Raw genomic sequence first — 12265 nt, 5'->3', positions numbered from 1 at the left:
CATCTATTTGCTACACTTGCAAACTTAGTTTCACTCCCAAATATTTTTTTGGAGTGACAGACATATTTTATAGAGTGAATTGTTTTGAAAAGAAAAAAAAAAAAAAGGTTTGGAAATCAAGCTGCACCTCTAGAACACAAGCAGAAGCTGCTTACCCTTTCACTCTATAAGATGACAGCAGTTATTTCCCAAACGATTAACATTTTACAACAAAAATAATCTTTAATAGAGCACCTGACAGTTATAAAAAGGTTGGAGAGGTTGCATCATTATACAAACTTAAATGTCCACTTCTCGGATATATTCAGTTTCATGGGTGTAGAGCACCTCAGCACGAACGTCTTAAATAGCAAAACAATGAATACATTAAAAATACAAAGGATACAAAACAAAGACAGATGCAAATGAGGACGTGACTATGAATAAGAAAAAGACGGCTGGCAATTGAGGGCGGATCTGTGTAATTTTCAGAACTCATTTCACATATAGACACTTATCACATAAACTTCCAGTGTTTGCCTTAATCTGTCTCGTGTGACAAGTGCGTGAGGTGATTCATGTTGACTGGGCCTTCCATAGAAGGCGAATGGAAAAAAGGGGGCATATTCACTTGCATATTGTGGCGATGACATTTTGTCATTCCATTACTAACATTAAGAAACTAATATTTCATGTTAAAGATGTTTTTGTTCTACCAGGGTTTTCTTGATTCATTTATTCAATCACCTCTTAGCAGTGTTAAGAAGTTCATTCCCAACCAAGGAGGTTGACATAGCACACAAGTGCCCCGTGAGAGAGCATCAGAGCATCATACCCAATTTCACTAAATTTATTCATTAATTATTGTTTTATTTCTAATTCTGAATATATATTAGTTCATCTATGTATGCCAGTGACGCCCCGTGACAGGCAGAACAATTAAATGCTCTTCCATTAGATGGCAGAAGGTAAAATAAACCATTCCTATTAAACAGCGCAATTAAAAAGACCCAAATTAAGTAAGTTAGTTTGCAACCAGATAACCATTTTTTAGAATTTCATAGTTTTCATGAGATTTTTCTGTTATGAATTGGGTGGCATGGCCCACTGAAGGTTGGGAAACACTGGTCTAGGGTGTCGTATATTGATACACGTCGCGACAAGTCAACAGTCATTGTAATTTCTACCTGTTCTGTTTTGTAAATCAGCTAAATTTGACCAAAAACACCCCACTTTGATCAACTCAAACTTTGCAACTCTCCTAAGCTCAAATAGTAAATAAGGGACAGAACAATAATTGGTTGGTTTGTTATTTTGAGCAAAACCAAGGAAAGTCAAGACTCAGGGATCTATTTTCGTGCCCGGCGCACAAGTATAGCGCAAAGCACAATCTAACTGTGCTCATGGGAGGAGTTTTCTTTCTTCTGAATTTTTTTTTTTTTTTTTTTTTAGAGGCTTCCAGTTAGAAACGGGCAGTTCCCGCCGTTGTGGGTGTGAACATAGCCGACTTGCTTCCTTGCCAATGGAAGCGGCTCCTCTCATTCCCTTTAAATTCTGCGCAGGAGAGGCGCACGGTCTACACGGCTGGAGTCCATCCAGTAGATCGATACCTGTGAATACATTTATAAGGAACTCCATTTGCACCGAAAGTTATCCAGGACAATCACAGATTGCAGCTGTGAAATGGGCACTTGGAGACAACCCCTATAGTTGTGTTGCAGCCAGGGGGGTTGATTTAAAAAAAAAACAAAAAAAAAAAACATAATAATAATGCATTCAATTAACTATGATGATTGAGAAATTTGGATGCACACTTTTGTTATATCTATGAATGAAATTTGATGCCATCCACTACACATGTGCCTGGAGCGCAGAATCGGTATGCATGCAACTAGATCATATTCACAAAATTCCACCTATGCCACAACTTAGACCTGCTTCTCGCAGGTCCACTGGAATGCACGGCATGACAAAGTACAATCTGTCAAAGTCCCATGCTAAACGAGTCTTCCACCAGCAATGTGTGCTGAAAATAGAGCCCTGAGTATGAGTTGATCTCACTAAAACTGCATCACTAATTAATTCCACTGTGTTTCTCTGAAAGGCAGTGGCAATTCATCATCTTAATGTATGGCAAACACCGCACAAAACATGTAACGTCTTTGCCAGTGACTTGTCTCAATATCGTTTCACGGTTGTCAATGTCATTAAGAAATCCTGAGAATTTCTTATTGATCTCGCCTTTCGTTTAGCGTGTTTAGCTGCACGGGAACAATACCCCAGCCTAACTTTGTTAGCACCAAAATAACTGCACTGTTACCCTTCCAGGAGAAAGCGGCTTGATTGGATACGACAGGTTGAATCTTGACATCTGATAGCCGAGAGGGGCTGACGCTTACTTGGAAAGCCAAGCAGGGCACCACAAACTGAAGGCACACTTCAACTTGGACTAATGTTCAGCATCAAAATATTTGCCCAGGAGCCAGATTTGATGTCTGTTAAAGAGCATGGAAAAAAACAAATACAAGGCACATGATGTCAAAGTCTTTATGGAATCAAGGTCTGTGTAGTGTATTCGTAAGAGCATTGCAGTGCCATTTTGGAATGAGGTTTATTTGTTCAGTACCTCTAATCTTGAACACATGACACTGGACCGTGTGAGTGAAAATAGAAGAGATAGCATGGTTGCAATTGGTGTATGTGCGTTATTGTGCGAAGGAAGTTGGGTGTGGTTTGTGCTGGCTTAGTTTCTAGCTGCACTTGCAAGACTTGACCTTCATATTGGAGAGGTGTTCTATTTTCGGCGTCTTGCCGATATAGTACAGGATGGTGAGGGGTTCCAGGTCCTGGGACACACAGCAGGGTGACGCTGACGCGTCAGGGTTAATGCTATTATAAAGGCCCAACACCTGGAGAGACAAGAAGAACAATCAAATGGTCGTCTGTGTAGTTTTCAATGCAATGTAACTTTCTTGCAAACATTCCTCACTCACCATTCATACATTTTGTAAACTACGTATTACCCTTTGTAAACGTTATAATACCTTGGCATGCTGCGTATCGGCACTCCAGAGGTACGGGCAGGCTCCGGCACAAAAGTTGGCCTCGTAACCCTTTGGCTCATGAATCCACCTCCAGCCAAGGTCTTTCTTGAAGTCAATGTAGAGCGTCCTTAAGCAGCAGTTGTCTTGAACATTTCTGCAATCCATATGGGAGAAGATGAGAGGTGTTTGAGAGGATGTTTTTCTTTTTTTTCGTATTTATTATGATTTTTCTTTTTTTTTTTACAGAGTTCTACTTTTATGTGACATTTAAGTCCCATTTAAGTTCCATGGTGAGCTCAAATTAACTCCACAGCTAGGTTTTAAAATCTTTTAAAATCTTTTCACTAAATTGAGGGTTAGCAGGGTACTGCAAAAGAAGAATTGAACTATAACCCAGTCATTCAAATCACATCTAAAAATGGTAAATGTTAAATGGCGTGCATTTACTGCATATAGTGTTTATCTAAAACCAAAAAGGCTCCCAAAAAATTCTTAATTCGTCACAATTCTGAATGTTGCTTTTTACTTCGATTTGTTTCTGCTTTTTTTGAATGCGTTGGACAATAATGTTGCATTTATTTTCACGAAATCCCATGATTGCGGATTGTATGACAAACAATGACTTCAGTCAAATTTCAATAATAAATATACACCCTTTAAAAATCATGATCAGTTTAGAATGGCAACTAGTCAACCAATTTTACAATAATCCAATTAGTGGGTCGTCAATGATAATGCATGCAAAAGATCAACATTCACTGCAGCTAAAGACAAAACTTAAATGGTAAATGAAATCAAATTCAAACAATACATATTTCACCTGACTAAGTAAGCATGTAACGTGTCAAACAGCAAGTTCATTCATATGGTAGTTTTTCTGGTCAATGATGAGCTACTCAGTACCTTGAGCAGTAAGCGGCATCTAGGGCTCTTTTTGTTCGATGTGCTTTGTGGTGAAACGGAGACTCCAGTCGGTAAGTGGGAAGCAGCATGATTAGAAGGTGTGGAGTCCGAGTGTTGTGGCGCAGCCTCTTGAATACTTTTAGATCACCACCGCTGATGAAGCTGTCATCAATACCTAGAGAACAAATACAGAACAAATTGATCTTCGTGGGTCGCAACAGATTAGAATGTAACATTACCCACCGATAAGCGATTGAGACAGTCATCATTATAAGTCCACAAATCTTAACCTAATATGGTTTATGAAGCTTTTAGATCAAATAACCTGCAAATCGTGCCTCCAGCTCCTCGCTCTTATTGGGAATAATGTAGTTATTTGAAGGAACAAAAGTACAGCATGGACAATGTAGGCTGAGCTTGAATCCACTGTTTCTATCTGAGGAGACAGAAATATTGCATCATGCTAATGTCACACGTGCTCCACATCCAGTATGGAAGGAGTGTTGGACCGGTCTCACTCACCTCGGTGGTTCATCCATTCGCTCACGGCCTCGGTCACATCAAAGGTCATCCACTCGCCCTCCGTTTGCGTTCGTACCACTCGGCTGTCAATGTATCGTTGAGTTGGAGATGTCAGGTCTTTGTGTGCTAAAATCTGAGCACAGTAGAGAGGTATGAGACATCAAATCTAAGACAGAAAATACAAACAAGTAAAATAATTACAAAATGTGTATTCATTAAATTCCCAACCTTATTGATACTGTCATGTCTTGGCAAAAGCATCGTTGTGTCGCTGTGGTCTACTTTGGTAATAGCCAGAAATTCAAATGTCTTTTCAAAACTGCCTCACCTGCTAAATATGCAACGGGTCCCAAAGATATGACACAACCATTGTGATTATTTTGTATGTTAGTTCCGATATGTTCTCTTGACTAAATAAAAAAAATACTTGGTTAAAAAAATGCCATTAAGTATTTCCATTCATCCATTATCTGAGCTGGTTATCCTCACAAGGGTCGCGCGTGTGCTGGAGCCGATTCCGGCTGTCTACACCCTGAACTGGTTGACAGCCCATCGTAGCATACAATGCATGATTTTGGAATGTGGTAGGAAACAAGAGTACCCAGAGAAAACCCACGCAGGCATGGGGAGAGCACGCAAACTCCACATAGGAAGGGCGGAGCCAGAATCGAACCCTGCACCTTTGTACTGTGAGGCGGACGTGGTAGCCAGTCACCCACCGACTGGTTACTAATTGATTAATTATTATTAAATGATTAATTGTTTATGAATTGACAGCCCAGTAAAAATGGATCTTCAATATCTACAGTTGTCAGTGGCAGAGAATGAGTTAACCATACCTCATAATAAATGATCTGGTATGCCAGTTGCATGTAAAATAAAACACCCTCAGCCCACCCAGCATGATGCAGAGCGGTCAGCCAAATTCGCAAACACGCTAAACAAGGCTCGCACCGGCACGGAAATCAAGACGCGCTAGTTTTGGACCATGTCTTTCTATGAAGATAGACCAAATTGAGTCAAATAAAGTGTCAAATTGTAATTGTTAAATGACATCTACTATTTACTTTAACTACTGTATTTTTACGGCCATAAGACGCGCTGCATCAAAGGGCGCAACACCAGTTAAGGGTGCTATTTCCGTATTTAATGCATATATTGGGCGGGACGCACTAGTGCCCAAGCTCGCCTCGCGCTAGCTCTGCTCGCGCTAGCTCAACTCGCGCTCCGAACAGCCCAAAAGGGTTGATGGTCGAGAGTGATGCTCAGTCCATATAATGGGCGCGTCGCTTTACAAGGCGCCTCGTTTGTTTTGGGGGAAGATTTGGGACTTTAAAGTGCGCCCTATGGTCCGGAAAATACTGTATTTATTTATCTTAGAAACAACCTCAACATACAGGCATAACCTTTAAAAGCATTTCAGGGGCTCGTCTATTTCAAAACACGTTTAAATGAAGTCTTGTGATTAGCTATGTAGACGTAGACATGAGTAAGTGAGTGTGTGCGTTTGTTGTGTGTTTGTGTGTGCATGATAAATGTGCGTAAGTTGGATGTTATCTGGTCTCCCTCATTGTACCGGTCTGTCCCGTCCTCCCTCACACATTTACAGGCGCTATGTTTTCGTGAGAAGTCTCCCTGTTTGGAGCTGTGTTTAGCCCAGCTGTCATCCCCTTGTCTGGATGTAAACACAGCATGGAAACCGGCTGGTGCAGACAGGCTGATCGACAGCCAGCTCTGGGTGATTACAGAACAAAATCACTTTTCTAAATTCTCCACTGTGTTGGAAACAATTCTTTAAAGAAGTAGAACCACCCGCGCTGTATAAAAGGAACAGGGAAGTTTAAATAATTTATATGTAGTCGATAAAAGACACTTTGTTTGTTTTAAACTATGGACTGAAAGTGCCAACATTAAATAAATTAATACACCATGAAATGTTTAAAGTATCTGGCCAGCCAAGATGACCCATTTTTCACAAACAAGCTCAGTTGATATATTTTTGATAAGGAAACTGAAATAAGTTATCCTTTTCTTTTTTATCAATTCATTTTGGAGAAATCAGTAAATAAGTGACGACTTGAAAAACGCCCATTTTTAATTAGGAATACGGCCACGCCCCCCTCCGCTTGCTCCACGTTTCACTCCAGTCATTGAAAGGACCGATTATAAACTCCCCATTGGAAATCATTGTACTTTCATTGCTTATAGCGTCCAAAAGCGGTGATCAACTGGCAACATAATTCATGTGGACATCCCAACCTATGATCACTTGCACAAATCAAAATAATTAACCTCTCTGTTCGACGCCCACTCACTGTCACACCGAAGCTGGCGACTGCAAGCTGTGTCATGCATGCGACATTTTACTACTGATGTCATTTTTACATGCAAAACTATTATTTTAGTACCAATGTTAAGCTCATCCACGTGTCCCTTTAATTAAAATTGTCATTAATTAATTAATTGTTTCATTCATTCATTCATATGAAATTAAATAAATCACATAAATGATAATTGCGCCATTAAATAATTAAATAAGTGTCATTAATTAAATGTTTCATTTTCATTTCATTCATTAAATATGGAATTTAAATAAACCATTAATGTGTCATTAATCAATTGAATTACCAATGATTATATGTAAAAAAAATATATAATTATTTCTGTATTTATTTACTTATTTTATGGTCCTGCAGTTATTCATGAATTTCTTTGAGCTATCAAACTCACTTATTTCTCATTCCATCCGCTTCTATTAATAAGCAACTAGGTGGTTAAGCATTGTGTCTTGCATCTTTCCAAGTGAAGGTTCCTTTTTGACAAAATGAAACAAAATTTTTACCGAGGCATAATTTTTCCATGGTTTAACCACAAAACGTCTATGCTTATCAAAACGGCATTTCATCAATAAGACGAGTCTAAAAACAAACAACTTCAACTTTGACAACCATTAAACTGTATTGTTCGCCATAACTCCATCATCAGTCCCAACAATTTGAGTCCTCGTCGCAGTATTACCTGGTATAGCTCAATGCGCTGCTCAGAAACTCTTGCCGTAGGATTTTGAAGACGAAAGATTCTCAACTCGGCTTTCACCAGGTTGGAGGCATTCTTCTCCATGGAAGACACATCAAACATTAGCCGTCTGAAGTAAGGGTTGAAGAGCGTGGGAGAAATAACATCTGAAACACAGGAAACAGACCGATTCATCAAAGTGTTTCATGGACAGGAAACTAATAGCTCAAAATAACAATTACAATAGCATTAAAACTGATATTACAGAAAAGTAAAAATCATGTCAGAAGTAATCGTTATTTTTATTTAGGGAGGTTTTGGCATAAATTTTACATTGAGTGGAGGTCTAATAAATTTTTTAAATGCTGTAACAATAGCTTGATACATCCAACCATCCATCCATTATCTATTCCGCTTCTCCTCACTAGGGTCGCTGGAGCCTATCCCAGCTATCTTTGGGCAGTAGGCGGGGGACACCCTGAACTGGTTGCCAGCCAATTGCAGGGCACACAGAGACGAACAATCATCCGCACTCACACTCATACCTAGGGGCAATTTAGAGTGTTCAATCGGCCTGCCGTGCATATTTTTGGAATGTGGGAGGAAACCGGAGTACCCGGAGGAAACCCACACAAGCACGGGGAGAACATGCAAACTCCACACAGGATGGCCGGAGCCGGGATCAAACCCACGACCGATGATGTCTCTCACTGTGAGGCCATCGTGCTAACCAGTCGGCCAACCGTGCCGCCCTAGCTTGATACAAACATAATTAATCAAACATGCCCAGGATAAAGTGGACAACAATTATTTTATCTTGAAAACTCCCAGTTTTGCTAAATGTAGGACAGGGCTGGCCAACCAGTCAGCTGCTGATAGCAAGAATTTCTGCAAAGAGCCAATCATACATGTGGACACACATAAACGGCACCCATACCATCCATCCCCTTCACTCCTTAACTCTTTTTTTTTTTTCTTGCACGTGTTGATTTTAGCCTATGCAATGCTCCAAGCAAGTTGATATTATTGCTTCAAAAATTTTGCAAAGAATTGTGTTTACTTTTCTGCCTGACCTTGCAAAGAAAGCAACTTGTGCTTGTGTAGTTCAGTCCCCTTTGGAGAATTCCTGGTTGGCAACTGAAGTACTGTTGATGATTTGAAGCTGTCAGGCCTGTGGTCTCCACATCCTGAGTCCCACCCTTTTTGTGTGTGTGTGCGTGGAAGTTTTTGCATGTGTGCGTGAATTCACAGGTGTGCTGAAGATGTGCAGCAGCTGCACATAATCAGAAGATGTCCTCTTAAGTCGACTGAGGACTCCCTTGCACCGCCAGAACATCTGCGCTCGACACCGAGTTAGATCTGTCTGACTAATCATATTAACCTTCAAGAAGTTGAGACAGTACTAAAACCAAGCTCTTTCTTGGCCAGCTGCATCCCACTGCCCTCCTTGGCTAGACACCCAGGTTGGACTCATTCCATCCCGCCAGCAAACCTGCTACCTTTGACAAAAAACACGTCATCTGAACTGTGCGTCCTCCTCTCATCTGGGTCTTCCTCATAACCCGCAACCTAACAGAAGCCTTGAAATGCTCAAATGATGCCTTACAAATACGTAAGGCGGAATGAATCTGCTGATTCCCCGTAGCAGCCTACAGAGAATGCTGGTTTTGGTTGATTTATATGGATTTTTTTTGTGTGAGATGGTTTTATTGGTACACCTGTAATGCCAGCAGAAAGAAAAAAATGATAAAATGTCCTGTGTTGGTCTTCATATTTTTGTTTTGCCGTGCATATTCTTTACTCCCATTTAGAGAGCAAACTTGGGTAACACTACTGAACGTTTTTTCCCTGCACATTATTAGAACCAAAGTGCATGCAGGTGAGAAGGACGTTAATTGGTATGAGACTTGCTGTATGCTGAACTCCATGGCACGTCCGGACGATTATTTTTATCACATGCGCAACTGTGTGCCCATATTTTGGAATGCTGACGTAGAAGGTGAGCAAGTAAAAAGCGAGGCTTTTCCCATCGGTTTAGAGAAAACTTTGACAAAATGTGTCTTGCATTGTTATAAAAGAAGGGAGAGGAGACAACCATCCTCGCTCACACCCACACCTAGAGTGTTCAATCAACCTACCATGCATGTTTTTGGAATGTGGGAGTAAATCGGAGTACCCGGAGAAAACCCACACAGACACAGGGAGAACATCCCAACTCCACACAGGAAGGTCGGAGCCAGAATCGAAATGTGAGGCCATTGTGCTACCCTGCTCTAACATAAAATGCTTCAATTCGAGGTAACTTGCCATTGTGGCAGACGTCCGAGAAGTGCTTTGCTCCGTTCATGATACACAATGAACGGGGTTGACAACGGCACGCTGCAAAGTTCAGCTGCATAGGGTTTGGCCAGACCTCGTGGCGCAGAACTCCAGCAGCAGAAGACTTTCCCACAATGACAGCAGCCCTGCACGGTAGCTGACCCCCTACGAACACCACTCGCATGCGCTAAGGTTTGACAGATGTTTCCATTTGAGCAGGGGGACACGTGTAGCACTGACAGCCATACAGCATATGCAGCCATGTCTGACAGATACTCCGGAACACACACATTTTGTCATTACCAGTTTCAGTAGAACTGGAAAGCATCTATAAAACAGAGGAGTGCTCCACAATACAGTGAATTGGAATTCTCGGAAGGCTTGAAGGCATGGCTGCAACGCGAGGCACTCGGTGCGTTTTGAGAATGATCAACCAGCCCTTACCAAATTTCAAATGAAATTTTGATCAACAGTCCACAAAAATTGTACAAACATTGCATAATTTAACTCTCAAACCACATGTATTAATCCATTCAGGGGCGGAGCTACATGGTAGCCAGAAGTGGCTCTCTGGCCACCTTCCCGTCCACCTCACATCAAGGGGAAAATTTGGATAAATGTGACTTGCCTTCCTTCTCACATAGATGCTACGGAGTCCCTTAGGGGACATGGAAGAGAAAAAAAAAATAATTTGCGTTCCCTCGCAAAATCTTTGCGTTCCCTTGCAAAGGTTGCGTTCCCTCGCAAAGTTTGCGAGGGAACGCAAAGTTGTTTTTTTTTTCGAGTGAAAGTTTATTTATTTATTTTTTTAATGCGCGTTTATGTACTTCCGGGTCAGTTTGACTACCCTTGCCTCGAATGCGCTGCTGTTCAAGAGACGACAGTACGTTGGAGGCGGCACTAATCATGGAGGAGGGCTTGGAACTGTCTTTCACTTATTTGAAAACTGTGCTTAATATCCAGAACTGATTTTATTTCTTTGTAATTCAAGACAATTTCAAAGTAAAATTCAATTAAACTCGCCCACGGGTGAACACACTCCATCTTTGCTCCGTTTGTTTACACGGAAGATGACCCGGAAGTACATAAACGCGCATTAAAAAAAATAAACATTCACTCGAAAAAAAAAAAAAAACAACTTTGCATTCCCTCGCAAAGTTTGTGTTCCCTCGCAATCTTTGCAAGGGAACGCAGAGATTTTTCTCTTCCGTGTCCCCGAAGGGGCTCCGTAAGATGCAGTATTCTTATGATACAATTCAATTATATTAATTGTATATTTAAAGAAAACATTTACAATTGTTCTGAATGCAAACGCTAAAATAATCTCTCTTTACTAAAGAACGTTTGATTCATAGTACAGTCAGTGTCAATCAAAATCATTCCTTTCACACCATAAGAAGCAAACAACAAAATTGAGAACTGGGTGTTTTTCAAGTCATCCACAGTAGAAGTTTCATTAAAATACACACTTAACTCTATGTTACACATCTTACCCAAGACAAACAATATTTAAAAATAAAATAAAGAGCAACATTTAGAAATGTGAAGAATGAAGAGATTTTTGTGTCGTAGAGTAAACAGTACATGAAATCAAATGCAAATAAAATGCACTGCAATGGCAAATAAAACGGCATTATACAGAAGTCAGCTCAATTATGATTTTTTTTCCTGGAAATATCAAAACGCAGCATTTTGAATAATATTGTGGTTGTGGAATGTAAATGAAGCACCAAAATGCCACCCGTTTTTGTCCATCTTATGGGTTGGCTATTTTACTACTTAGTGTTAACTGAGAATTACATCTTAGTTGCTCGGGGCTCAGTTAGCGACCATTCACAGCTCACCTGTTTTATGGGTTTGGTTATGTCACATTGACAAGCTGAACCGTGATTGGTCTGAGCCCTGAGCAACTGTGATGTCATTTTCAGTGGCAAAATAGCCACACCTTAAAATGGATAAAAAAATTGAGATTTTGCTTGCTTAGTTCATGCCCAACAAAACGCAATATGTTTTGTCTTTGTGCTCAGCAAAACGTTGCTTTTTATTTAGACGTGATCCTGTTTGTACGCATGCGTTTGAGTTTACGATTGTGTTTGGCAAGGTTTTGCAGATGTGTACATTCAATGTCATAAAATTCTGACAGTCGATAAACTAAACAATGACTTCTCAGTTACAAAAGGGGTTACGAGCATACAAATAATATGCATATGTCACCCCCTTCAATGAGACATTTTTGTCACTGTGGCCACCCCCTGAAACATTTCTGGCTATAACCCTGTTTACATTACTCATTTGTATTGACATTTTGGAAATAGGGAAGGTGATTCATGATCCGATTGAACTGGCCCAGTGTGAGTGCAACCAAACTCTCCTTTTAGCGTGTGTACGATACACAAAATGGATCGGCCAAATTGCAGAGTTGGGGATTGCTGCAAAGCCCATATAATACCATGTTTTAAATCATTTTAATTTGTCATACATTT

General features: G+C 40.4%; 1 protein-coding gene across 1 annotated transcript in view; it reads right to left on the bottom strand.

Annotated features, from left to right (window-relative positions):
* Positions 1-2512: 2512 nt before the first annotated feature.
* tgfb2 (transforming growth factor, beta 2) overlaps positions 2513-12265 on the bottom strand; it is a 30686-nt gene continuing 20933 nt past the window's right edge. The window contains exons 2-7 of the mRNA XM_088307084.1: positions 7467-7630; positions 4449-4581; positions 4252-4362; positions 3927-4101; positions 3024-3177; positions 2513-2888 (exon numbers count right to left, since the gene is read on the bottom strand). Of these exons, the coding sequence (XP_088163210.1) occupies positions 2730-2888; positions 3024-3177; positions 3927-4101; positions 4252-4362; positions 4449-4581; positions 7467-7630 (896 nt within the window). The 3' untranslated portion in view covers positions 2513-2729. The remainder of the gene's footprint in view (positions 2889-3023; positions 3178-3926; positions 4102-4251; positions 4363-4448; positions 4582-7466; positions 7631-12265) is intronic.

Source organism: Idiotropiscis lumnitzeri, chromosome 10 (assembly GCF_059441095.1).
Source record: "Idiotropiscis lumnitzeri isolate Australia: NSW breed Sydney's pygmy pipehorse chromosome 10, RoL_Ilum_1.0, whole genome shotgun sequence".
Taxonomy (NCBI): Eukaryota; Metazoa; Chordata; class Actinopteri; order Syngnathiformes; family Syngnathidae; genus Idiotropiscis; species Idiotropiscis lumnitzeri.
The sequence above is the reverse complement of the archived record's forward strand: the minus strand, read 5'-3'. Positions and strand labels throughout refer to the sequence as shown.